At 34.4% G+C, this 27580-nt stretch overlaps 3 protein-coding genes across 12 annotated transcripts; 1 reads left to right on the forward strand and 2 right to left on the reverse strand.

Moving 5' to 3' along the window:
* Positions 1–1167: 1167 nt before the first annotated feature.
* On the reverse strand, positions 1168–10933 carry LOC105278471 (piwi-like protein Siwi). Of its 7 annotated transcripts, none has more exons than XM_026973456.1 (12): positions 8462–8619; positions 7091–7191; positions 6664–6693; positions 6075–6168; positions 5738–5827; positions 5350–5558; positions 5070–5255; positions 4791–4964; positions 4374–4653; positions 3878–4227; positions 3359–3767; positions 1168–3113 (listed from the first exon to the last, which is right to left on the reverse strand). In XM_026973456.1, exons 2-12 carry the CDS (start codon positions 7187–7189, stop codon positions 2470–2472), a joined length of 2565 nt encoding a protein of 854 aa, XP_026829257.1. In that variant the 5' UTR covers positions 7190–7191; positions 8462–8619; the 3' UTR covers positions 1168–2469. The 7 variants fall into 7 exon arrangements, with proteins under 7 accessions (XP_026829257.1, XP_026829253.1, XP_026829255.1 ...); XM_026973452.1 differs by lacking the exon at positions 8462–8619 and adding an exon at positions 10397–10933 and having other exon boundaries at positions 2470–3113; XM_026973454.1 differs by lacking the exon at positions 8462–8619 and adding an exon at positions 9831–10381 and having other exon boundaries at positions 2470–3113.
* Positions 10934–12707: 1774 nt separating this feature from the next.
* LOC105278315 (CDK5 and ABL1 enzyme substrate 2) lies at positions 12708–21507 on the reverse strand. Of its 2 annotated transcripts, none has more exons than XM_026973167.1 (10): positions 20940–21507; positions 20429–20833; positions 18817–19194; positions 18531–18654; positions 18283–18410; positions 16919–17004; positions 16711–16817; positions 16528–16634; positions 16246–16450; positions 12708–16159 (listed from the first exon to the last, which is right to left on the reverse strand). In XM_026973167.1, the coding sequence occupies exons 1-10, from the start codon at positions 21353–21355 to the stop codon at positions 16019–16021; spliced, it is 2097 nt and encodes a 698-aa protein (XP_026828968.1). In that variant the 5' UTR covers positions 21356–21507; the 3' UTR covers positions 12708–16018. The 2 variants fall into 2 exon arrangements, with proteins under 2 accessions (XP_026828968.1, XP_011335616.1); XM_011337314.3 differs by adding an exon at positions 17728–17766 and having other exon boundaries at positions 20429–20989.
* Positions 21508–21877: 370 nt separating this feature from the next.
* Positions 21878–27501, forward strand: LOC105278309 (tRNA (guanine(37)-N1)-methyltransferase). Of its 3 annotated transcripts, XM_011337305.3 has the most exons (6): positions 21895–22070; positions 25346–25503; positions 25608–25854; positions 25979–26414; positions 26501–26642; positions 26767–27501. In XM_011337305.3, exons 2-6 carry the CDS (start codon positions 25360–25362, stop codon positions 27190–27192), a joined length of 1395 nt encoding a protein of 464 aa, XP_011335607.1. In that variant the 5' UTR covers positions 21895–22070; positions 25346–25359; the 3' UTR covers positions 27193–27501. The 3 variants fall into 3 exon arrangements, with proteins under 3 accessions (XP_019886851.2, XP_019886850.2, XP_011335607.1); XM_020031292.2 differs by lacking the exons at positions 25346–25503; positions 25608–25854; positions 25979–26414; positions 26501–26642; positions 26767–27501 and adding exons at positions 22294–22429; positions 22801–24192 and having other exon boundaries at positions 21878–22070; XM_020031291.2 differs by lacking the exons at positions 25346–25503; positions 25608–25854; positions 25979–26414; positions 26501–26642; positions 26767–27501 and adding an exon at positions 22801–24192 and having other exon boundaries at positions 21881–22070.
* The last annotated feature ends 79 nt before the right edge of the window (positions 27502–27580 follow it).

Genomic DNA, 27580 nt, shown 5'->3' on the forward strand with positions numbered 1-27580 from the left:
AAAATGAATTTGAGATAAATGAAAATATTAAATTAATTTATTCGCAATTGCGTAAGGTCATTACAATTAATTACAATTATTAATATTAGTCTATCGAAAATTTGGAAACCACGAAATGATATTATAAAAAACATATCTGAAAAAGAGACTGTACTCGACAACTCGATAAAAATTAAATGTCTCTCAAACGTAAATATGTAAGAACAATTGAAATATATTTTACATTCTCGTTTACGCTTCTTCGAGGAAAAAATTTTTCTTTCGATTATGTAAATGAGTTTTATTTATGCGGCAGGCTATATGTATCTTTGATCAAGGTTTAACAACTCGATTCATTGAGGCAATACATGCGAAGTTATTCCCGCACACAATCTCAAGGAGAAACTTTTATGTCAGATTTCAAATCAGTATTCTTCATCGTGCGATTACTTTAACAATATTAGACTTCTTACGGAAAAATATTACACATATTGTTAAAGGAATTTGTCAGCTATAGTAAAAAAATAAAGATAATGAAAATACTCGTAATAAAATAAAATAGACAATTTAGTAATGTTAAAGAATAAGATAATGACAAAATAATATGTGTACCTATTATATATGTAAATATCAAGTATTTGTTGCACTTCTAAATGAACAAATAATTATTTTACTAAATATCTTTGATTATCTAATATTATTGGAGTAAAGAATAAATTTAAGACCTGTAATTTACTTACGAGAGAATATAGAGTGCTCTGTCTATAGGTCTCCTTTCTAAACTAGCGTCCAAGGAGTGCTTTCGTAACTGTTCTTCATTCTAAATAAACATATTTGGAAATAAAGCTAGCAAAATGCAACACGACATAAAATCGAATCACATAGCTAGATAGAAAAAGTTTCTGGCCGTAATAAAGCTACTTTTATAAAAACAAATATACACATGGTACATGTGACAAAATTAATATCTGATACCAATAAATATTACATACTCTCACGTCAGGTAATGGTTTGTCCAATTGAAGACTTGCGAATTCCTCAAATTCCATAATTCTTTTATATATGTGATTCTATCTATCTTTTACAAGTTTATATAGCCTTATTAACGTCATTTTGAACGAGAACAAAAGATGTCAAAAGAAGTCGTGTTAAACATAATCGAAACGCAAGGAAGGCATAAGACGCACGTGTACGCATGGAATTTATTATATTTCAGCTCAGTCGTGAAACAGTGTTGTATGTTTCATTTTATTATAAATGTATTATAAATTGTACAGGCAATAAAATACACTTCATGAAAATAATATCTTTTTAACTCGTCCTTAAAACAATAGGTTTCTTTCGGATATAAAAGTGATATATCTCTTAAACGTAACTAATAATATTTTAGCTTTTGTAAATTACGTAATTGTTACTGGCCGCACATACATATCTGTATATGGATATACATCTTTACATCATAAATTAAATTGTAAAAAACATATTTGTTTTCTCATTTCTTAAATATATAAGTATCATAAGACTAAAACGTAGATCAATAGAGTAAGAATGAAAAGAATATACGTAAAGCAAACAATATTGATATGTACTATCAGTATTATAGAAATTAACATTTGTCAGTATTGTCAGTATAGAAATTTGTTAGCAGTATTATCATGCAAAATAAATGTATTATTGGGCATCTACATTTAAATATCTTCAACGCAATGTTTTAATACCTTAATATCTGTCAATTACGTAAATCGTAAATAAAATAAAAAAATAACTATACATCTAATTGTAATCTATATCTTTGGTCTTCTGTAAGTTATAACATATCGACTGTTCGATCATGTAGATACTAGATTATGTTTGTATTAAAATACATGTATCTCCGTAATAAAAAAATGGCTAAAAACGCGTGACAATACGTTAGATTGCTGAAAACTGTGTGAATTAATCTCGTTAATATGAATGCATACCAGAAAACATAACTATACAGAAGTACAAGTTTTTCAACGATTTCACAATCGTTTTAATTTTCGAATGCGCGAGATCTCAAAAACGTGCATTGTCTTATCTCTTCTCAAAATAAAGTCTGTGATTCATGCTTATATTAACAGAGATTACCAATAGAGAAAGTTCCATATGCAAGTAAACAAATTAATCAAAATAATGAATGTGCCATAATATTATTCATTGGCAATATTACTGAGGTAAATTCCATGAAAATGCATTTTACATCATGCGATACATTGAAAAGTAAAAGAAATTATTTTAATATTCTTTCATTATGCTAAACTTAATAAATCGAATTTAAGAATGGTAACATTTCGTAACATGTAATAATATATCTTCTCTCTCTCTCTAATATTATATAAAATTTCTTTAGAATTAAAGTAAATTCGATTTATTAGTTACAGATAATATAATTTAAACACAGGTTATACGAGTTATAGAAATTATGAACACAAGAAAATAAGATATAAGTATAAATAAAAACCTAATGGCTCAGAGATAAAACAGCTGATGCTCCAGCTGCGAATTCGGAGGCCGATGTAGGAACTGTCCCACCAAGTGAGACAACTTGTGAGCGTAGTGGCAGGGTGCCGGTACGCGAACGGTGGTCGAGCAATTAAAATACATATGCGTCAATTTGTACGTTATCGTTTGCAGCATCCCCGGGTCTAGGCCGCTGTTGTCCGAGATGATGTTGTACAAGGTAGGTGCAATCGTACCTTCCCTGACTTGCTGCGACACGAGATAGAAATCATACTTGAACGGACTAGTTATAACGTCGTCGACAACTGTGCCTGTCGGAGGGTTTCGATTGCGATTCAAGAAGAGTCGAATGTTGATCCGCTTGGACACGAGGATGAAGGTCAATTTGAAATTCGGACCGTAATACAGCTCTTCGAGCTTCTTCTTCAGGCATTCCACCTCGTTCTCAAAAACTTGTGGTATTTCACCCTCGCTGACACCGTCGCGATAAATCACGAGGTACATTGGAAGAGCCTTATTTAGCGAGCGATATATTTGCACAGCTTTCGCTACTCCTACGCAGATTTGTTCTGCACGTTCTTCAATATTGTGATACATGCTAATACTACTGAAATATTGCGTCAGTTGCTGATTTACGGTTGCCACCATAGCCACTGTAATTATAAATTGATGCAGATTTAATTTATTTGATGTAATCAGATTAATTGAAATATTAGGAAAACTATACAAAATTGAAACATGCATAAGAAAGACGGATTCTGAATATTAAAAGATAAAGATTTTATTAGTAGAATATTAAAAAAACATTAGAAATTATAGGAATATTAAAAATGAATTAGAATATTAGAAAGAATTGATATTAGAATATTTAAAGATGAATATACTTGAAAATACATACCGTAATCTTTGCCTTTTGTGTTTGTGTCGTGACATATATCGAAACCGATAGCCATTATACCCTTTAATGGTAGATCGACTCGCCAAGGGGCGCCGCCTAATTTACAATTCATCTGTATCGCCACTTTTGTAGCGATCGACATGACGCTTTTTGCTGTTAGGTTTTTCATTAGGAAAACTTGAGACGCTATCGGTCTGTCTATGCAACATTTCTTCTTGATAGCTGCGTAACGGTCACTGCGATTGTTGCTCACTATGCAGAACACCAATTGTGGAACGGACTTACTGAGAATGTACTCGAGATTCTCGACGTACGTGCTCGATTTGTCGTCGCGTATATAATGCACTTGCGGATCATACATGCGGAACGACATTGCACGTGATACATTAGTTATCGTCCTTATAAAATTCTGAAAAACAAAAGTTAAAATAAAGACATTCCGTATTGAACGTAAGTCTGTTACGTTGATTGAGATACAAGTTTCATAAAACTCGAAATTGAAATAAACAGATTGTTTACCCTTATATTATGGTTGTCTCGTTGCTGTCCCACTATTACCCACTGGCTCAACTCCTTACATTGCAACAAGCTTAGCCTCTGCATGTCTCTCGCCCAATCACCGCTGGCGGTTATCCTTCTCTCGTTACCTAAGTACAACGTCTCGGATCCCAATACACGACCGGGCACATCGAGCAAATTCCGATCTAACGTCATATTCCAATCCTTGAATTCTTGGACAACTTTCGGCTGGTCACGTAGTCTTCTATTAAATCTTAGCAACTTCTCAATTCGAGCTCCGGGTGAAACCTTAGTGTGTATAGATAACGCTTTCATGAGTGGAAACTGCTCCCTCATGTTATCAGTTAAACCTGTAAGGTAATTGCATAAGAGAGAGATGCTAAGTAACACAATTTGATTGAATTATTAAATCATAAAATTTTACAATTATTAAATTAACATTTTATCAAATTAAAAAATTAACGGACTAACAAATAGCATCTGTTAAAGAATGTACCTGTAGCAGAGCACAATTCGGGGACCAGATAAACGAATTCCTCGGATGCTACGCCTCGCACTTTTACTTTTGATCTTACTACCAACATCGGCTGCGTAGAGCTCGTTATGTCGATCTTATACTTTTTCTTGTAATAAGCTTGATACGATACATCTTCACCAGTTTTCAGTTTAAATGTTGACGATGGAGTTGTGTCAAAATCAACATCCTCGACGCGATACGTGTTGTTGTTGTAACGCGTAAGTACAACAAGCCCGATTACACTTCGACAGAATTCTTCCTAAAAATGTACGTATCTCTCTTGTGTTATTCTCGCAATGCAAAATGATGCAACAATTAGAGAAATTGGCGTATGGAATTACGTGTAGAATAATAAAATATGGAAATACGGAAGCGTACACGTGAGAAATATCTCACCTTAAAATTATTCGGGCCGCGGTTATGGTAGCAATCGTTTAACATGTGTAACAGCGTGTCCTGACGAAGTACTTTATGAGTTATTTCGGTGCACATTAGGATATCTTGCTCGTGCTGTCTAATAGACGTAACGTAGCCCGGCCACAATTGCAGTTTAAATTGATTAATGTTAATCTGTAATATAATTGCGCGAAAAATTATTATTAGTATTATTATGAAAGATATTAGATTTCAGATACGATAAAACTGTAAAACTCGTTTGCAAGATCTTCAAGTTACGTTATCCATAGCATCGAAGTAGTTGCGGCCCACTAGTTGCAAATTCAGATGCTCCAAACACTTTCTCATTATTATGTTAAAGAACTGGATATACTGCGAATCACTCCGCTGCAAACTCCCAACAAATCGCATAATTATTTGGATTTGTTGCCCATCAGATTGTCTGACTGACATCAATTCTTTTTTCTGAAACGTTCAATTGTACATCTACAAAACTGCAATACGCGCATGTGGTGCTCATTTATTGTGTAACTATATGAAGTATTTATAATATGCTTACCTCTGCGAAACGGGTAGTCGTGAACAGGATAGTGCCGTCAAATATATACGGGCCTATTTTATCCTTGTGAAGTCGAAACAAGCCTTTGCGCACGCATGTACGACTCTCGTCCGGTTCGAAATCAATTCGATACTGATAAAGGCACCAATCAGGTACAGTCAATAACTTAAAATGATTTGATTGCAGCATTATACGTTGCCCATACGTTCCTATCGGCAGATTGGAAGGATATAAAAATTAATATTATGAAGAAATTAGCATCACTGAAATAGCTAAAACTTTATTTCAAGAGATTTATTTGAAAGATGTTTATTAAAGATATTTATTTTATTTTATACTGCAATTTAATTCTCACGCTAAAGTAATTTTATCTTTATTTTGTATCTACCTTTTTTATTTTGTAAAGTACTTGGTCTAGTAACATAAATTATTTCCTTTTTACGTGGACCTCTTGTTGATGCATCTCCTCCACTACCTCCTTCAAAATAATTTGTATTATTACTATTATACCTCTACAAGTTATTTATGCAATTAAGAATATTGATTTTTTTAGTCACATTAAAAAAATAGAATTTTTTCAATTCTCTATTATTACCATGTTTATCATTACTATTAAAATACAAATCTTTATTGTACATTTGTTAAATAATATTAATAATACTAAAAAGTTAGAAAATAAGATTTAGTAAGAAATATAATAAGATGTTAAGAGACAAAAAACTTACTGGGAACAAGCTGCGTTTCTTCTTTTTTAATATCATCTCTTGAATAAGATGGTCCTGCACCAGGATCTTCATAATCTCCATGGCTACCGACAGTCTGCAGACAAATATATTATTTATTATATATTCTCATAGATATAAACATTTAAAATTACATTACATAATATTCACACATATGTTAATAATTAAATATAGCTTTCTGTTGCATGCATTATATCATATAACTGCATGATACATAAACATCAATCTATATATATATAAGCCAAATACCACTAATTGACTCATCAACGTGCAGCCCGAACCACTGCATCTATCGACTTGAAATTTTAAGGGTATATTCCTACTATTACGTAGGTGCTCACTAAGGGTGGGTTTTCCGAAATTCCACCCCTAACGGATGAGAAGGGGTAAAATATGTTTTTATTTAATTCTACACATAATATCGCGGGCGAGGCCCGCGTGACGGGGGATGCTAGTATCTTATATAAGCTTCTATGTATTTTATCAAACAATAGTACATATGTGCTATGTTTTCCAGATTAAAATATTACGATTATTATATATTAAATTTAATATATTACAAATTACGTACCTTTATTATCCCTCTCGGCCGTTCTCTTTCCTAGAGAGAAAAATAAAAAATAAAATTATATTTATTCAATAAAAATCAATATAACTTTAAACATATTAATATATAAGAGCAAAAACCATATATCTCTAAAATAAAAAAAAATTCTTTACACATATTAATTACATAAGTTTCATATAAATAGAAAATTTTTGTTTGGAAAGATTCATTCCTAACAAATGCACAAAATTATATTTGAAAACAGTTGCAGTAATTTAAAAAAATTGTTTTAATAATTACAAATCATAAAATTCTCTGTAAAACCTATTTCTTTCTCTTCTTACAAATGTTTTCTGAGAAGATAACACAGATATTTGAGATACTTCAAGTAGTTCAATAGTAAATTTCAGGTAGTTCAGGTAGTAAATTTCTTTCGTAAATAAACACTCACGCTTTCCGAACCCCTGGAGTAAGGTTTACGATAACCGCCACTTGTGGATGGCTGCGTTGGGTCATCCCAATCCCTACTACCTCTTCCTGGCCTGGACATATCTAAAATAATTTAAAACTTTTAAAATTTTTTAGAATCTCTAGTTTTTAAAAACTTAAATAATAAAAAAATTAATGAGTCCTCACAAAATAACAATCAATCGTTATCTTAATAAACTCAGGATTTCCTGATAAATATTGAAAGAATTCCTATCCTAGTTTCAATTAATTTTTATAATTTGTGATGTTTTCAGTTAGGATAAAACAAATGTTTAAATGATATAAATGGAATAAATAAGAGCCGAATATCTTATAATTGCACAATATTATAGTTAATTTGCACATTTTTATTACCAATGAAGTTCTTAGCCCTTGTCAGTCTTATTCGAGCGTCTTCTGTAGTAGCAAGAAAGCAAGAAAAATTGACAAACAAAATATGTGGAGAATTCAGTCGATATTGTGCGCATATTAGATACGCAAAGCTCTATCGGCAGCCAATTATCAACCATTTTTTGTCAAGTTTTTTCGGCAAACACATATAATAGACTGAGCGACCGTCAGTTGGGACTTGGAGACGAGATGAAAGGACTGACATATGGTCTATGTCAATAGCATTCTTTCTCTCTCTCTCTCTGTTATGCTCTAGGAGGTAGCAACGTTAAAGAAACAAGATAGTGAGATTGTAAAGTAGAGAGAGAGAGAGAGGGAACGAGCGATTCCTTGAGTGAGTGAGTCTTAAAGTGAGCAAGTGATGTATCAAGGTAATCATTTCTCATCGTTTTTCTTCTCACCACCTAGACCAGGAAAACACTCTACACATTGTTACAAATTTCTTTCTCATGAATGTCAGACTCACTGCTTCTTACTGTGTAATTATATTTGCATATATCTATAGCTTTTTCATAAAAATGTGTGTCTGGTAAAGGACAAAGATGCTACGATATTTTGCTTCTTTTACTGTTTTACTGCCTTCGACTGACTCTGATCGACTCCAAACAGTGATACCAAGAAGCATATGCCAAGTCTGTTATATTTATGTTATGGATAGGTACTGTATGATATGTGTAGATACATTGATTGTATGTAAATATTCTTATTATGGTTGTGTTCCATTATTCACTGCCAGTACTGAAAATCTATAGTTTATATCACGTGAACGTGGCAGGGAATAACGGAACGCAGCCTATATTATTAGAACATTCTTAGACATCTATGTGTGACTCATACAAGAAAGCTATATACATATTTTAATCAATGTAGCACATCCATGTAATCAATATTCACATGTTACAAAGCACAGAATACTTTATGATATACATGTGTGCCTGCTAACCATTTCCTCTTAAAGTTGATAAGATACTGCAGATGTAATAATATAAATCGGATTAAAGAACTTCCAGCCTCAGTTAATAATATAATCTCTTGTATGCTAAGGGCCACTTTGACCAAACTCTGGTTAATTTAATCGTCGATTAACTTACAGGGCGATCAACATAAAACTTATATTATTTATAGGAGAATTATATTATTAGAGATTTTTATGTTATTCGCCCTGCAAGTTACTGGACGAATTAAATTAATCGGAGTTTGGTCGAAGTGGCCCTAAGAAAATCTAGTGTTATTACTGTAATTCAGGAAAAAGTTGAATATAATTTTTACTAAAGTTTTGTTAATGAAGAGTTATTGCTAAAAACGGTCGAAAAGACAAAGTTTTGCAAACCAAATTTTACAAATCAAATTTTGAATATGTATAATACAGACTGCGGTTCAGTTGATGCTCTTATTTATTCTATTTTGATCACTACTTGAAAATCATAGATTCTCTATTTAATAATTATAGAATAAAATATATCTTGTATCACAGTTCAATTGTATAAAGTATTAGGTGTATGTAGAAGTTTTAGTCTTTTTTTTTAGTATTATTATTTATTATCTGACATTATTAACCTTTAAATAAAAATTATTACCATAACCTTTAAACACATTCCCGCTTTTCTACGTTTCTGAAAAGTTGGTATCAAAGTTTGTAAACATCAAATTTCGTGATATATCGATGAACATAACTTCGAAGAATAACAGGGAACAATAAACAATGCGATGAGCAACGGAAAGCTATGTATGCTTGGTAAAGTTTTTCCATAAGCGGCATGTTCATCCATTTGGCGCCTTTAAATCACCACTTAGGCTAGGCTGCGGCGTTGCGTTAAGGTGCTATTTCATGCTGACGCTCGACGCTCATTTTTAGCATCAAAACAGATCACGTGATCAAAATTGACCATTGTCCAGCGTTAATTTTGATCACGTGACTTGTTTTGACGCTAAAAATGAGCGTCGAGCGTCAGCATGAAATAGCACCTTTATTCACTGCCAGTACTGAAAATCTATAGCGTATGTGACATAAACTATAAATTTTCAGTACTGACAGTGAATAACCTAACACAGCCTTATTCCACTACTTTTTAACTGGACAGTACTTCTGACAAATGGCTGGGATACAAAGGAACCTTTTCCGCGAGGGTATTCGAAATTTGACCGAAAGTGTAAATTGGAAAAAACGAGGGGAAATATTTTTATGGTGGTATTCTATCGCACATATTATACATTGAAAGCGAAAACGTGCAAACAAATGACTAAAACTGTTGTACATACAAAAAAAACTACATAACAAAAATAAATTTTATTAACAATTTATTTGCACTAACCTATATCAAGAAATAGTACGTGTCAAATTCTTATGCCTCTTATCTTCCAAAATTGTGAATTTTTATCTTGTAGAAATTCTGCTTTTTACATCTTACTCTTTAATTGTGTTAAAATTAAATTGACATAACATGGATGCAAAAATACACGTAAGTTATTTATAATGTGTCCCTTTTTGCGACATACCACACGGTATACACACGGTTACGTGATATGTTGTCTTAATTTGCTGTTACAAGATTTTGAATTTGCTATCGCTGCTGCACGTGATTCCACACGTATCATGTAACACGATCATCTATCACACACACCGCGAGTTGCAAAAATGACATCAACTTAATCAAGATACATAACTGAGTGTTTGCTTATGCCTGCAAGAATCGCAGAGAAAAAATGCCTGAGTTAAATTCTAATAAGTGATTCCAACGAGAGGACGTTTCTCGCACTTTTTTCTAATTTTCGAAACTTTCGTCGCATGTGCCGATTCAACCTCGCATCGTCAGGACTGAAGACAATTTTTGCGTGGAAATTCTTGATTAAACACTAATAAACTTGAGAATTAGATTACCTTAAAATTGGTGTTTGTACTCTGGTTACTTGTAATAAAATCGCAGCTACACATTTAAACTACACAACATCCTTTCTCGTTTAACTAGTCCAACTTGAGTATTAAATTTGGTATCTACCCGGAGTAACGCACTGCCACGAATATTGTGGCGTCACGTTTTTTCTTCAGCCAATCACGAGTCAGTATGCCGTACGAGAGACGTTATTGGACAATTCGGATAAGCAGTTAGTTAGGTTAGGTTGGCATGTACAAGCCGCGGTCCCTTTAGCGTTACGAATGCTTTTTTATTTGAAAAAAGAAGAAAAGAGAAAGGGTAAGGAATATTTTGAAACATCTGTAGTGCTGAGAGGACTGCACGTGGAAAATGTTAATTAATAATTGTAAATTGTTAAATTAAATGTCATATTATACACTGTTTTGAGCTGTGTTTGATTTGCGTGTTTTCGCGCTGTTCATCAGTCTATCTTTGTTCTATCTTCTTTCTCCTTCTTCTACGTCAGATGCACTCAATCCCTATAGAATCTAGAACCCCCTATAGAAAATAAAAAAAAGACCCCCTATAGAGGGTCTCTAATGAAATCATGAGGAAAGATTAAAAGGTACAATTTCATGCTGTCGCCTGTCGCTCATTTTCAGCGACAAAACAGGTCACGTGATCAAAATTGACCAATATCCAGCGTCAATTTTGATCACGTGACCTGTTTTGTCGCTGAAAATGAGCGACGAGCGACAGCATGAATTGTACCTTAACAGGAGAAATGATCTCCCCTCCGCGGTGTGTCTAATCGTAAGCCCTCATAGAATGGACCACTCAACACAAGATTAGTACCTCCATCACTGCTATCAGCGGTCCATTCTTTTATGTCGATGGTCTAAAGCCTCCAACACAATGCAAGGAACAGGTAATAAGAATAGACAATATAGGATCGTCTGTTTCATTTAAACTATCAACGCACAGATTCCACTGTTCGCTAAAATGAAACAGACGATCCTATTCCCTATTTGTATTGCCTGTTCCTTGCATTGTGTTGGGGGCATAACAGACGTAAGGGGAAAACATATAAACGCCATATTGTTGTGGCCTACTGAAGCGTATGATTTGAAATAGTAATAAATCCAAAGTGGAAAAATATGTTTCGACATGTAGTAATGTTCTGATGTTTACGATAGTGTGTAAAAGTATAATAAAAAAGTAAAACTAAAAACTACATATAATATTTAAAAAATTAACAGAACGCCATATTATTGTAGCTAACTAATTACATTTGATTTTTGTTACATATAGGGGCATGGCTACCCCCACCACCTAAAAAAGGCCTTACACTCCCTCCTGTCTGTGTTAATTAGTCTTTCCTCCATGAATGGAATCGATACAGCCACGTAAATCTTTTTCTTTAATGAGTAATCTATATATACAAAATCCCTATTCTGTCGTTGAATTGATCGGGTAGTACTTCCCGACACGCTAGAAACACCAAATTTCGCATGGTGATAGGGGTTCACCCCCAGGTAATGGGAAAATTCTTGAAATCCTTAATTTCGGTCCAGGGACTACCTGGCGTAGACAGGCGTTTTCCTAGTAAAGATATAAAGATAGACTATGACGCTGAAAGTGGCAAGTCGAACGTAGCTTTAGGTTTATTCTTTTTCGTTGCACTTTTAAACTAGTACAATTAGTTAGAGTGAAACAAATATTCACTCTAACTTATTGCATTAGTTCAAAAGTGCAGTGAGGAAGAACAAACTTCTAGAATATATAGCAATTCATTCAAAACAATTGATATCAGCTTTGTTCTTTTAATGCTGGGTTTATATTACGAAAATTTATCTAGGATCGAACATCTTTAATATTTCTTATTGGACGGAAGTTCACGCGGAGGAAGAGAGCATAATTTTAAAAATCCATTCTTTCTCAGTAAAACTGTTGGTAGAACTTGTTCTGTATAACTTTTAATTTTTAATATTAACTTTAATTAATTTTATTTTTTTAATTTGAATTTGAATTTAAACTTTAATAAATTGTTATTTTTATTTTAATTTAAACATCTTCATAAGCAAGTTTTGAATTATAATAAATTCGAAAATTGCGGTAGAGTTTGAAATGCTATTTATCAAAATCAAATAGTTTTCATACGTGTATCATTGAAATATAATCTACGAGAAATGAATTGTACAAAAATTACAGACACTTGAATGTTACATCAAAAAGATGTTTTTTAGATCCAACGGAACTTGTAGTTAATTTTCATGTTTCATGGAATTCGATTATATGAATAAAATATTTTACATTGAAAAATTGAAAACATTGATATAATGTAGACAAAACAAAACATATATTTCAAACATTTCATCGGTATAATATTGATATAGTACTATATCATATGAAGTATAAATCAGAGAAAAAAGAAATATATTTTCTTTTCGGGATTTATATATAATATCCAGAAGTAATTGCAGATCATGCAGCTACAAATATATGCTACTATTGTATAATTGACACACTGCTATATGTTAGAACATACAATCATCATTATTGTTGACTTTAGTTTAGACACGTAACGTAAAACAGATTATTTTATATTATACATTACGTACACACGTATGCACACGTAAACAATTTCTTTTACGCATTAATATTTAGAATAAACTCGCTTTTTTCAGTTCAATTCTGCCAATTATGAAGAGCAGCATCGATACAATTTTTTTCCAAATGTGAACAATTATATTGATGTCGAAAGACAATGGGCAGTAACAGTTTGCATACGTGTGATACTTCACAAATACGAAGAACGAATCGCTCACGTGTCCCTACAATTATTTGATAAAGTGTTGCGACATGTAATGGAAACTTGTTTGTAAAAATGTGGAATTTATGTAAAAATTGTAAAGTCCTAGGAAACGGTTTTGATAGCACTGTACGCGCCGGGAAGCGTGTACTACTATTTACTAAGCTATTAACACATCTTATCTTACAGTATATTAGACAGATAAGTGGTACCACGTCATAGAAATCAATACAGAAACTATAACATTTTTGACAATTATCATGTATGTTCAAATACGAAGATTTATGTGTATTCACACGTCCAAGTTCGGAGTTACATATAATTTCTTTACTCGCATCATATTGTCTTCATGTTTCATAAATGAAATTTAGAATTCGGTGGTCACATTTAACTCGAAACACTCGAGATAGAAATACAGACCGAATATTCTCTATAGTATGCTTTTCATATTACAAACTAATATTTTGTACGTGAAAAGCTTGATGACAATTTATAAGAAAACGCACAGTGAAGAAAGAAAATCGATAATATTATAGGGATGGATTAATAATCAACGCTTGTGTCCTTCTCAGATAATAATCTGAAGACAAAATGCAGCAGCTGTAAGAAGAAAGCATCTAAGAAGTTTATGCTTTACGCGTAGAAAGTAAACATTGAGCGGCGTCAATTCTATGTGGATAAATATAATTGAGCAGAACGCATACACATTCTATAGTTAATAGCTTAGGTACATGTAAGTCTCACTGGGTTGCACGTGTAATAAGTTCCGCATAGAGTCAGATATATATAAGTAACACTGTATTAACGATGCACATTTAACTAGGGTTCTTAAGTAAAATGTTACGAGTCTTAATTGAAGGTACAGTTTACAAAGACATACATCTTATATATATATATCCCTAATATTTTCCTAAATATAGGGCTACACACCTATATATGTCCAAATGTTGCAAAATATTTGCAATATATTAGCAATCTTTAAAAAGAACATCGCCGAGCTTAAATATAATGTAAAGTGACAAAATATAATATAGAATATCTTCTTTTTTTTACAATGCTACAAGAGGTTACTTTTATCACACTCATTTATCGCCCGCAGTATTTACAACAATGATCAATCAGTTAAAACGAAATAAACAGGAAAGTTGAAAATTATTAAAATGACAAAGTAAGCTCTGTTTGCCGTTTTATAATAAAATATATAGCTCAATAATAAAATAACTACTTTACTATATTACAAAATAAAGAATTTCCAAACAAAACACAAACAATTATCAAACACAATCATATTCAAATAACATTTATATAATTACGTCTACGAGCTTTGTGTAAATTTGGACAAGTATGTTATTAATGCAAATTAGAAACAAAAAAATATAATTCTCGTCAAAAAAAAATACATTTTCACGAATATTACAAACAAAATATATATTTTTGTGATATCAAAATTATAAAAAAAGGAATTAGAAATTTAATATAAAATCCATTGTATGTGAAATTTATGCCATATTTTTTATATAATATTTTTTCCATGCACATCAATATGTGGTGAATGTAACTATTGTAAATTAATAACATTTTAAGCACATAGCATTAATATAATATTATTATATGGTATTATTAAGTTCTTTTATTGCAAGAAATGAAAAGTAACTATATCGGTGTTTAACATTATCGTGTTGCTGTATAAGTAGATCTATTTTAAGTTTTACACTATCTCATTCATGTATTGTAAGAATTGTTTTCTCTTAAATTATTTCCATATTTTGTCACATGCATTTGGTATTCCATATTCATACTTTATGTCTATAAATGTGTCATTACATTTATACACCATATTTGTTTCTGTTGATTTTTCTATGCACAGCAATTCTAAATTGAGACATTTTCGAAAAAGTAAAATTTTCAAGTAACAATTTTTTTACTAGAGAAGATGCAACGAAAAATAGTAGCGGTTTTGTGAAATATATAATTATACAGAGAAAGACATTTAAAACATACCATCTTCAAATAACTTGTTTTTTAGAACATAAAGAGAGATGCTTCATATAAAAATTATGGCCCAATTGTCCCAATTAAAATATTTTTGTCTAACATATTTCGGTAAATATCAAGAGTTTTATACAGATAGTCTATTTTAGATGTCTTCCCTTGTATTATTTTTATCATTGAGTTAAGATTATAAGCTGAATACACATTCTGATATATAAATAATAAATTGTGTGAAAAAATGCCTAATCATCGGAACAGGTTTTACATCTATAAAAGTGCTATACATCTATTTACGTATGTATTTATTACTTTATCTAAAAAGAATTTGATATCACAAAACCATTGACGTAACGTTAATTAAAAAAAAAGAATCAAGAGTTAAAATATTTTACAGTTCCTTTTTCTCTTTCTCTCCTTTCTGCCTTTCGTATCTATATATCTACATCTCATTTAAACAGATAGTGTAATTATGTAATATTTTAAACAAGCAGTTAAAATTATTCAAGTAAGAAAATAATATTCACAACATGCAGCATTTACTTCATTGGTAACTTGCGACAAAAAAAAGAAACTTATAATAATCACGACTTTTTTTTCAATCAATCATCTCCTACATTGATTATATGTCCCTCCGGATTAAACTATTGCAGTATTGGTTAAATCATGTCAAAATAGTAAAACAAACAAGTATATTGTATATATGTGTATAACATAGTTCTTTCTTGGAGCTTATTAATATGGCTTTCAAACATTAAGAGTACTTATTACGGATATGCTTTACCGTTCCAGGATTAACTTATGAAGAGGCTCTGAGACCGCGTGAAAAAAATAATACGAAAGGATGTCAGGACTCATAAATTAATCTCTGATAATGCGGAAATATTTCCCACGTTGGTAGATGCAAACCGAATTCTAAAGCTACCAGCACAGCAAACTCAGATGTAATTAAGTCCTTACGATTTAAACGAAACACACCCTCAATCCTCTGTAAATGATAGACTGTTAAGATAGTTATTGCGTAAAAAAAAAAGAGAGAGCTTTATTATTACGTAATACAGGATATACGAATACCTCGATGAGCGACTTAAGGATATCACCCTTTACGTCATTCAATTTCGCTGCAAGAAGCAAACAAGCACCAGCACATAACTTCCGTGTCTGTTTCGTCACGATGTTCCGGAGAATAAGCTTCTCAAAGTACACGTAGGCCATCGCAACAGTGAGTAAATCAATGCCGTACTCCAGTTTAGCGATTTTCCTCATTTCTCGTTTCAAGCTGGAACAAGAGGTCACTTTGTGAGAACGACGAGGAAACGAGAAAGTGCGACTTGCGTACACGTAGATTGTACCAACCTGCGAAGTTTACTGAGAGTCAGCTGAATGTGTGGAAACTTTTCCTTGAACTTGTCATTTAATTCTTTCTTTAGATCGGAAGGTCTTACATAATCGATAACAGATGCCTATATGAAAACATTAGAGTTACATCGATCAAATGCATAGGGATAGTAAAAAAATAAAATTGCATAAAGTATATACCATGTACGACGTAAATGTTAATAACGTTCTGTGTTTCCCAGCAATAAGTTCTGGATCGTCCAATAAGTTTGGATTATACTGAGAGGACTGTTCATCCCATTCGTAAACTGGTAATGTTGGCAACAAAATAATTGCACAATATCAATACTGTGATATTATGCACCTTAATCTAATATAAAGATCTAAGAGGAGTTTATATTGTACTCACCTTTGGACTCGGCACTGTAAGACAGCGGTGGAGACTCGGAAGTTATATAATGAGTACGATTTGTAGCCGTGTCATAAGAAAGACACCTAGAGTAAAAGAAGAAAAATTTCATACAACACGCATTATATGGTCATCGTATTTTTCAGCATGCAATATACAATGTACTCCAGAGCTATCTTGCATTTCTTTCATCAAATGGTCAAGAGATTGAAGGAACTCTCTAAACATGCCCAGCAGTTAAAATATTATCAAACATATAAATATAAAATATCGTAACATATTTTATTAGTAAGAATTTGCTTTTAATAAGAAATAAAAGAAAGTTATCGGCATCTAAAATTTGTAATTAATTTTTTAATTAAAATTTTCTAAAACAAAAGAAATAGTTTTGCGATTGATCCTTTTAATCAAGAGTTATTGCTAAAAGAAGTGAATGTTAAGAAAAATTTATATTTTTAGATGCACAAAAATTTCTGTAATTTTATAAACATATAATGTATATCCCGTCTTTCTATAAATACAAAACATGTAAGACTACTCTGCAATGTTTGCGCATTTATTAGATAATTTTTGTATGATATATATGCAGATATTCTATAATAGATATATACAGATTTCATCATTACATGGACATTATGATACAAGATGACTATGAATGATTTAATGCTTGATCCTTACAACACATCTTTTGCAGAATTATTTCGGTTTTGAGAAATAATTTTATATATCCTTATCTGCTGTATATCTTACGTTAAATCTAACACTTTTCTATGTACGCGTTACACATATATTGTACAGTTTTCTTTTACCATTTTTTGTGATCCACATTCCAAGTAATTGTTTTTGTCCTGCAAAAAGATGGTTGATATGCTTTGTTATAAAATAAATATATGATATATGAATCCGTGTACATTACCTACATACAGAAAGAGATAGAATAGATGTGTGTGTGTGTGTGTGTGTGTGTTTAGATAGTATTACATACGAATTGTATAGATTATTAAAATGAGAAATGCGAGATTTTTCGATCGAATTCTGAGATTTCTCAGCTTGTTCTACTTTTCATGAAAAGCTTGAAATAAAAAATGAGCGACGTATTTGTCGATCATAATACAGCAAGAACTAGATGTATTGTGTAGTGAAAAAAGTTGAGCAGTGATCTATGTTTCTTTTTTAATGATTTTCACTATATACAGCTTAATCAATAATTAAGAACGTAGAACACAGAAACAAAAAGTATAAAAGACGTACATAATAAATATATGACACACATGAACATAATTCGGTTATATGGGTCGTGAAATGTTAAGTTAAACAGAAAAAGGGAAAAAGTATTACTTTAGAGAAAATATTTATCATTGTACCTTTGTACAACGTGATGTTTGTTGGGTATAAAATGCGCAAATTCCATAGCTTCGTTCTCGCTTAGATTCAGCTTTTTATCCCTTAGGAATTGCCTGGATGGTACCAATAACTGTCCGTAAGATATTTCCTGCGAATTTTATGGTCGAGTATTATTACTATAAGGTGTTTTTTATTTAGCAGGTCGCAGTATTGGAATAAAATAATAACAAAAAGTTGAGAACAAATTTTAAAAAAATGTCCATCCTACCTGACCATCTTTACCGTGTTCTATACCCAGTAAACCGAATGGGTCAATATTATCGTTAATTGCTGACAATGGTCTTTGAGATGAAACGTTTTTTCTTCGACACGTATCTTTGCGTAATTCTGACCTGCAAACAGCATCGCAATACCAATGTGAGTCTTGTTAGTAAAGGCAAATTACTGTGCTAAGAATACCATCGATAGAAAATAATTATTTGCGATTGCAAATAAGAGTAGCACAGCGCAAGCATGGATGCATTTCCGTTCGTGTATATCAACGAGAGTCTTACCAACTGGAACGCTGCCCTTTATTATATGGAATAGCAGAAAACACTACGAATGGCACATGTTGGTTTGACACCAAAACCAGTCTATCATCCCCAAATTTATAGCCACTCACAGGCCGTTGCATCAAACGCAATTCCTTCGTAACTTCTGGTATTATGCTACTATTTGTAGAAACAGTTTGCACATTGTTCACTGCCTTTGTCTTTGGTTTTGATAATTGTGCTTTTGAATGTACGGAGCCGATGCTTTCGTTGCTACTGTTGTACTGATGCTTAATATCTTCCGAAAGCGTAGATGTTTGATGACTTATGCGCTTCTTATACTGCAGAGAGCCCATTCGTCTTTCTGGTAAGGAATAATCGCTTCCCGTAGTTCCCGTACTGAAAGCAACGAAAAAAGATAGTTTAATGTATTGTATCGTTATCATCTCTTCCCAGTTATAGTTTCCCAATTTTCCCAATATATATTTCCAAATTTATTATTAATTTAGCTCAACAAAGTTAATTTAAAAATAATTGTTTCAGAATCTTTTACTTTGAACTTAATTTTTACGATTGCAACATTGTAATGATATTATAATGACAATATAACGACCTGAAATTGACATTTCAAAAAATAAAATTTAACTTAAAATAAAATAGGAGATGTGCAGGGATCATCATCTATTTGCTTTTCTAAAGTTTGATTCATCAAAAAAGTATTCTACTTTAATTTCTTATTAAACAAAATTTGAAATAATGGTTTTATAGCTTATGCATAGTATATCCTAGACATGCGCAATGAATGAAAATGCGCACACAATTAGGTTTCTTGATATTTTTTATTTGTGATACTGCAGAGGCTTTTGATAATGTTATCTGAATCCATGCCTGTCATTCCATACTATCTGTACCAAGAAGGTCTTTAAGATGCCATAATACATTGGAAAGATATTCAAAATATATACAACTATTTTACACATCCTGTATTATAAATCATATATCTATATAAGAGATCTATAAAAGATCTATATAAGATTTAGCAATTATTACATAATTATTGACTGAAAGCCACTTGATAAATTAGTTTGCCACACAACATAGACTTTTACCTTAATTTTTTTAGAAATACGTGCATACATATAATTTTATTACTTTACATTTAATTGATTGTTTTATCATTAGGAATTGCGACCTATTTTTAAAGCAAACAGGTTTCAAAGATAAGATAAGAGATATTCTACTATTAATCTACTTTTGATAAGCAATATCTCATTTAAGAGAAAAATATTGATCCAGATGTTTACAATAAATAATACTTTGTCTTGTAATATACAGGATATAGAATTTACATATTTATTTATTTAAATTAATATTGATAGTTTAAGAGTAAAGCAAGTAGAGAGTTTAAGAGAGTTATCTTTCTTTATAGGACAGTATATTATCTTAATTTGACTTGCTATTCCAGTGAAAACTTATAAACTTATAATACTAATACAGTTTTGAAGGCACGCAATATACAATTGATAGCCTTTTTGAGCATTATGATAAATGTGTCGTATTAACATAAATTATGTAAGAGGATGTCAGACATGGAACATGTCAGATATAGAACATAAATTGAGTAAATATTTACCGTTCTCTGAACGAGCTGTACACGCCACATGACAGTTGCAGGTGACTTCTTTCCTGCTCCAAAAACATGCTAACTGCTGCCTTAGCAGGAGTGAGTACTTCATCCGAATCAGAACTGAATGAGTTATGATCAGCGTTCTTGTGCACTAGTGGAGAATTGGTCTGTTCTATCGTTTCATTCTGCAGGGAATCATACGTCTCCTCTGGACAACCGTCTAGAACCTCCTCCATGGAGACTTCGAAGTCGGTGCTCTGACAGATCTCGAGCACCGTGTGTTGTTCCGACTGGCCATCACTAAGTGTACGCGCGTGTGTCGGCCCATCTCGTGACAAGACGGCTAACTTGGTATCCCGGTGACTGCCGTCGAGGGAGATGTTGGACAGAAATGTTAGGGCGGCCAATCTTCTGCGTGAGTGATTCTTTTTTAGGGCCGCTGCCATTCCACAATAGACCGTGTCGAGATACCGATGCTGAGTGCCGAGATAAGTAATAACAAAGTGCGCCCAATGACGGCAACGGTGGTGATGGTAACGACGACGATGACGGCGACGTCGACGGCGATAACGACGGTGACGATGACGGCGACGACGACGGCGACGATGACGGCGTCGACGACGGCGGCGGTGGCGACGACGGCGGCGGTGGCGACGACGACGGCGTCGACGACGACAACGACAACGGCAACGGCGACGGCGACGACGACGGCAACGGCGACGGCGACGGCGACGGCGACGGCGACGGCGACGGCGACGGCGGCGGCGGCGGCGACGACGACGACGACGACGACGACGACGACGACGACGACGACGACGACGGCGACGGCGACGACGACGACGACGGCGGCGACGACGACGGCGACTTTACCGAATAAGGACGACTACTAAGATCACAACTCATTGTCACTGCTGAAACACTTAGTTCTAACATCGTCAGTCACAATTGTAGCCGTGCACCACACGTACAAACATAAACCGGTATCGTTGATCATCATGTCGTTTCCTATCGCAATGAGCCTCTTCACAAACACACACTTTACCTACCGTATGACTTTACCTACTACGCAACAGCGCGATTCCCACCCTCTCCTGAGCGTACGAAAAGCGCTTAGCAGAATATAGATGGGAATGCGCATCACTGAAAAACGACGGTGTCGCAACGATTCTGATTGGTCGTTCAAGTACGACAGCGCTAGGGATACTTAGGAATTTCTAATGCTGCTGTATAGGCAATTATTACTGAACAGTCTAAACCAGTTATTTTCATACAATATTTAAGAAAATGTAGCAGTGATTTTTTAAATAAATGTATGTTTTTACAAAAACTGTCGTCTTATCTTGTATTTTGCAGTAAAACGTTTTATTTGGGCCTAAGCCGAAGTATATTGCATTGGCACCAGTTATTTGAATCGGCGCCATATTGAATTTTAGTTTAACCGCATTCCTGTTTTGGATGAGAGCGCTAAAAACGCTAGCAGAAAGAATATACGGCCCTATACACATGTTATACATTACATGGCACGTATCATCTTCAAGACAGATTTATCCATTTAAATTTTATTATTTAACTTGTTTTCATCCATTGGGAGAAAAATTGGATATTGAAAATATCTAGATTTAATATCGAAATTGTGTGGAAAAACAAGGTAAGTGATACTTCTAATTTTTTAGTACATATCGTATTTTTCTTTACAAAAGGTAATGTAATCTAACTTAACCTATAAATTTAATCTTTAACACGTTGACTGGCGAACAAAACTTGGCAATTGCACTTTATTAAACATATAGTTATATCACGTTTTGTCGTTTTATTTAAAACAATTATCGTATGTCTCGTGATAGTGTTAATTTTAGATTTGTTTATTTTAGCTCCTCTTAGATTTGTAAACTTAAAGATTTTTATATTATAAAATAAAAAAAATAAGAAGGATGTATTGTAATATGATGAAAAAGAAGAGATCTTTTGTCAATATACAGGATCAGGAAACACTAAAAAAAAATTGCAGTAATTATAATACACACACTCTATGTATTTTATATTTAATAATCACTTATTAATACATTATGTATAAAACTTGGAATGTATTGTTACAATGTGCTAAATCAGAAACTTAATAAATAATGAATTTAAAGCTAATATAAGCTCCAAAATCATAAGCAAAGGTAGTGATAAATATATGTAGAGATTAAAATGCAAAGAATTTTATAGAATCTTGTAGTTTGTGTTAACTGTTCAAAGTTCTTTTTTTTTCCTCTTCTGATGTATATTGTTGCAAATTTGCATGCACAAACCATTACATCGCGGTTATCTCTAAATGATAAAAAGTATGTAACGAAATAGCGCTGTTACTGTCAATTGTTTGTATTGTTGTGCAGTGTTTGATCCTGTATATGGCAGTGGGCAAATTCTTCAGCGTAGTACAGCATTCTAGCTGCTTGAGAAATCGATACTGCTTTTGCGCAACTATTATGACTTCTACTTCCTTGCTGGTTCCTCCTGTGTCGGTTCGTGGGATGACATGTTTGGATCGCGACGCATTTACAACAGTTGTGAATGTACCGACGTTGAAATTATGTGACACCGCTATCTCGAAAAACATGCACATTCTGAAGAAGTACTTGCTAAAGGTGTGTAGCTTCAAACCGATTCAGAGAACGGACGACAGAGCCATCGTTTACCTGAATCCAAATATCGTTGCCAAGCTTGAAGATATCACTGAGAACGACCGAAAATTGCTGGCAGGTCAATACGAGTGTTTCGGCACAACGAGCGTCACGATCGGCTATGACAATTGGCGCCGTGACGAAGTGTTGAGGGCAATCCTGCCAGGGGACATTCCAGCTCCCACAGCGTACAGTCTAATAGGACATATCGTGCAATTGAATCTGCGTGACGTGCATCTACCATTCAAAGCCATCATTGGTCAGGTGTTCCTTGACAAGACCGCGAGCGCGCGGACCGTAGTGAACAAGGTAAACACGATCGACACGACGTTCCGCTACTTCGCCATGGAGATCCTGGCCGGCGAGAGGAACACGGTAACAACCGCGAAGGAGCACGGCTGCACGTATCAGTTCGATTTCGCGCAAGTTTACTGGAACCCACGTCTCAGCACGGAACACACGCACATGACAACGTTCATGACGCCGGGCGATGTTCTGTACGATGTGTTCGCAGGGGTCGGTCCGTTCGCCGTTCCCGCTGCGCGCAAGAAGGTCCAGGTACTCGCCAACGACCTGAACCCCGAGTCGTACAAGTGGCTGCAGAAGAACGCCGCTATCAACAAGCTGAAGGATAACTTCAAAGCCTTCAACATGGATGGCAGAGAATTCCTGAGAAATATCGTTAAGGAAGACATTTTGTCGAGACGCGCTCGAAGCTTGCCCGGAATCGAGCACATAGTCATGAATTTACCTGCATCAGCCGTTGAGTTCCTGGACGTACTGCCTGACTGGTTCACGCAAGAAGAACTGGAGAAGGTTTACCATAAGCCACCAATGTTCCATATATATTGCTTTGTCAAAGCAAATAAGGGAGACGATGTGTGCAGGCTTGGAAGATCGCTGGTTGAGGAGAAGCTCGGTTACGCGTTGTCCGTTGACTCGATCGTTGATATACAGAATATCAGGGACGTTTCGCCGAAGAAAGAAATGGTCCGTGTATCGTTTTTGCTGAAAGAAAGTACGATCAAGGGCGAGGAGCCAGCAACGAAGAGACTCAAAGTAGACAGTAATAAGATATAATTGTTTTATTTTTAAACGACACTGTTGCAGAAAACAATGGGTAAGAACAAGGGAGCTCATAAAAACGCGAACGTTTTCAAAGTGCCGACAGCGCGCAGTAACAAGCTGAAAGCCAAAGCAAAGAAGATGGTCTGTAATCTGAAGAAAGTAAGTGATGGATCATTACGAATTCATAAGCAAAGTAGCTGTGGGTAATTACAATCTGTGCGTGTATCGTTTCTTACAAGTACTTGTGGAAGCAACGTGCCGAATCAGTTCTTTGATACGTGACAAAATTGAGATTCGTAAGCAATTGTGAAAAATGAACGTTACCGTTCCCTATTTTACTAAATCCTCGAAGCAGAGACCCCGAGACTCGTACGCATGCGAACAGATCCGTGCTTCGAGTACAATAAGAAACGTTAACAAAAATATTTGATATAAAAAATAAGTAGTTACTTTTGTGCTTTGAAACTAGCTTGACTCGACCTCGAAAGGGAGTAAAGACACGAACAAGGATAAAACGATGAGCATAAATCAGCTAATGGATGAATTGCACAAGGATATCGCGTCGCGGTCCAACAAGAAGAAACCTGATGCGAAAACTCAAAAGAAACCAGTCAGTAAAAATAAAGCACCTTTGGTGCGTAGAATGCCACCCGCGCAGATGGCTGCAGCGGCTTCAATGGTGGAGAAGATGGAGCTTTGACTTTTGAAGAGAAGAATTTATGTACTTTCATTAATGTAAATGAACTTAATCGTGTAATTTTATTTCGTTTCTGTTGCTCATACGTTAGAACACAAAATGTGTAAAGTCTATAAAGTGAGGATATTTTCTGAACGATAATTTCTCGTTAACATTACATCTTGCTTTATCTTGTTACAACAATATTTTTATAACAATAAACATTTAAAACTACGTCATTTATTATTTGTCCACCTTATTTATTTCCTTACTTCGTTAGAATGGACTAATTGTTCTAGCAACTAAAATTCGCATGTCGTGCGTTATCTTATTGAAAAAATACCGGATAAGGTGTAGATAAGACGGAAGTCATAAATATGTATCATGTGTATATATACAGGAGGAGCAAATTGTAGGTTTCACACTTAGTGTACGAGGGAAATATCAATTAGTCTAACTTCAGTTTTTTTCTCATCAAAAGCGCAACATAAAGTCCTTGTTTCGTGTATCTAGAACGACATGTCGCGATGGATCAGTGCACGGCGAGCTTGATAGTCGTGGGAGATGAGATCTTGCGCGGGCAAATAGTCGACACGAACACGTCGTACCTGGCGAGAAATTTAACTGCTGCTGGAGTGAGATTGGAGAGAGTCACAGTGGTCCCTGATGTCGTGCGTATCACTTTCTTACATGGACGTGTAACGTTAAAACAATTAATAAATATAATACGATTGAAAAATCAATAATAAGGATAACGTGAGATGATCTTTATCAGGTGGACCACATTGCTAAGGAAATAAATAATGTCTCAAATCAGCACGCTATCATATTTACGTCCGGCGGTGTTGGCCCGACTCACGACGACGTTACTTACGAAGCTGTAGCAAAAGCTTTCGGACTGAAGCTCGAATTACATGAGGAGCTGCTTGATATATACGCTCGCCTGATACCTGATAAGCAAGAGATAAAACGACTTGCCGTTGCGCCCAGTTCTTGCAAAGTTATTCACGTCAATGCAACTGGTACATTTAAATCTTTGATTCTTCTTGCATTCACGTGATATAAACCATTTTCTCTGTATTGTGTGGGAGATTGTTAGAAAATATTTCATCATTGAGATCAATAATGTTACATTGAAATTTTCAGAGAATTTTCCGATAATAAGCGTAAAAAATGTCTACGTATTACCTGGTTCTCCAAAATATTTCGAGCCTGCCGTGGACGCGATAATTCCTCGATTGGATGGATGCACACCGCTGAGCCACGAACATATAGATATCGAATTAAACGAACTGTCTATAGTAAACATCCTAGACAAACAAGCAGAACGCTGGAAGGGCAAAGTGAAGATCGGCAGCTATCCTCAATCAGAACCGCGATCTTATACGAGAATCACCTTGGAAGGAGCTCGGGAGGCAGTTGCAGAGGCGAAGGAGGAATTTCTGTATTATCTGCCGATGCAAAAAATTATGAATTTGGAATTCGGATTCGGCAAATTTCAAATGAATGCCGTTTTGGAGGACAGCAAGAATGAAGCACATGTTAAGAATGCTTTGGACATATTAAATGAATGCTACGACAAGTATGTATATACATGCACGCTGTATATGTTATATAAATATGTTCTATTTACAATCTAATGTAAATGTCCTCGTAAATCTTGTACAGGTACAAAGCGGATGAAATTTTTATTAGCTTCAATGGCGGCAAGGATTGCACAGTGGTGTTGCATTTAGCTGCCGTCATTGCCAAGTCACGCAACATCTCGCCCCTGTTGTGCTTGTATGTGACCGCCGATTCTTTTCCGGAGGTAAGCGGACTAAAGTGGGATCAATTAGCATGATTAGTTAAAGTGAAATAAACGTCTTACTGAATTTTATTCGAAATTTGTTAAAATATTTTATTGACCCTTATCGTATATTTTCTGTACACAGATAGATGCGTTTGTGGAATCAGCTGCTCGGTATTATGCCTTGAAGATAATACGGAAGCCGCGGCCAATACGAGTCGCGTTGTCCGCGCTACTGGAAGAAAATTGCAACTTGAAAGCGAGTTTGATGGGCACGAGGAAAGGCGATCCGGGTTCGGAAAATCTGCAACCGTTCACACTCACTGATCCGGGCTGGCCGCAGTTGATGCGCGTCAATCCTATCTTGAACTGGTCGTACAGTCAAGTGTGGACGTTTCTGTTAACGCACAATGTCCCCTATTGCTCGCTCTACGATCAAGGATATACGAGTATCGGTAGTAGAAGTACCACAACGCGGAATCCGTTGTTGAAGGACCCCAACAATCCGTCGTCTTACCTACCGGCGTATACTTTGATCGATAAATCCGCCGAGAGAGAGGGCAGAGCATGATGAAGCGTGAATTTAGCACAGACAATTTTTAGAAATCTAGGTAATCTCTAAACTTGGAGCCGGCTAGTATTATTATAATATATATTAATATATACATCAATATATATTAATATATTGCCATTAGTATAAATTATTAGTAATAAGTACTTCCCGGTGAATCGATTTTTACTCCTACGATACTATGACATGGATGATTTTATTCTATCGCGATATGCGCAGTATTTTTTGATATTTTTTAAACTCGATGATTGGGCACTGTCCAAGTGTCTTCAGGGTGCAATATTGACAAACAAATAAATAACTTTTAAGAAAGATTTAGTCGAATTATTTTTTGCGATTTAACGGACCGACGCGGACGTTAAGAGTTGTCTGGCCGTAATCAAAACTA

Source organism: Ooceraea biroi, chromosome 10 (genome assembly GCF_003672135.1).
Source record: "Ooceraea biroi isolate clonal line C1 chromosome 10, Obir_v5.4, whole genome shotgun sequence".
Lineage (NCBI taxonomy): Eukaryota > Metazoa > Arthropoda > Insecta > Hymenoptera > Formicidae > Ooceraea > Ooceraea biroi.

Bases quoted from the DNA above. Each gene is read 5' to 3' on its own strand.
- LOC105278309 (XM_011337305.3), top strand. From the start codon at position 25,360: ATGGATCAGTGCACGGCGAGCTTGATAGTCGTGGGAGATGAGATCTTG. The intron at 25,855-25,978 runs GTACATTTAAAT...TGAAATTTTCAG, and splicing joins TATTCACGTCAATGCAACTG to AGAATTTTCCGATAATAAGC. The intron at 26,643-26,766 runs GTAAGCGGACTA...TTCTGTACACAG, and splicing joins CCGCCGATTCTTTTCCGGAG to ATAGATGCGTTTGTGGAATC.
- LOC105278315 (XM_026973167.1), bottom strand. From the start codon at position 21,355: ATGTTAGAACTAAGTGTTTCAGCAGTGACAATGAGTTGTGATCTTAGT. The intron at 16,818-16,918 runs GTGAGTACAATA...CAACATTACCAG, and splicing joins TTACAGTGCCGAGTCCAAAG to TTTACGAATGGGATGAACAG. The intron at 16,451-16,527 runs GTTGGTACAATC...CTCTTGTTCCAG, and splicing joins ACTCTCAGTAAACTTCGCAG to CTTGAAACGAGAAATGAGGA.
- LOC105278471 (XM_026973456.1), bottom strand. From the start codon at position 7,189: ATGTCCAGGCCAGGAAGAGGTAGTAGGGATTGGGATGACCCAACGCAG. The intron at 4,965-5,069 runs GTAACTTGAAGA...ATTATATTACAG, and splicing joins ACTTCGATGCTATGGATAAC to ATTAACATTAATCAATTTAA. The intron at 3,768-3,877 runs GTAAACAATCTG...TTTGTTTTTCAG, and splicing joins GAGACAACCATAATATAAGG to AATTTTATAAGGACGATAAC.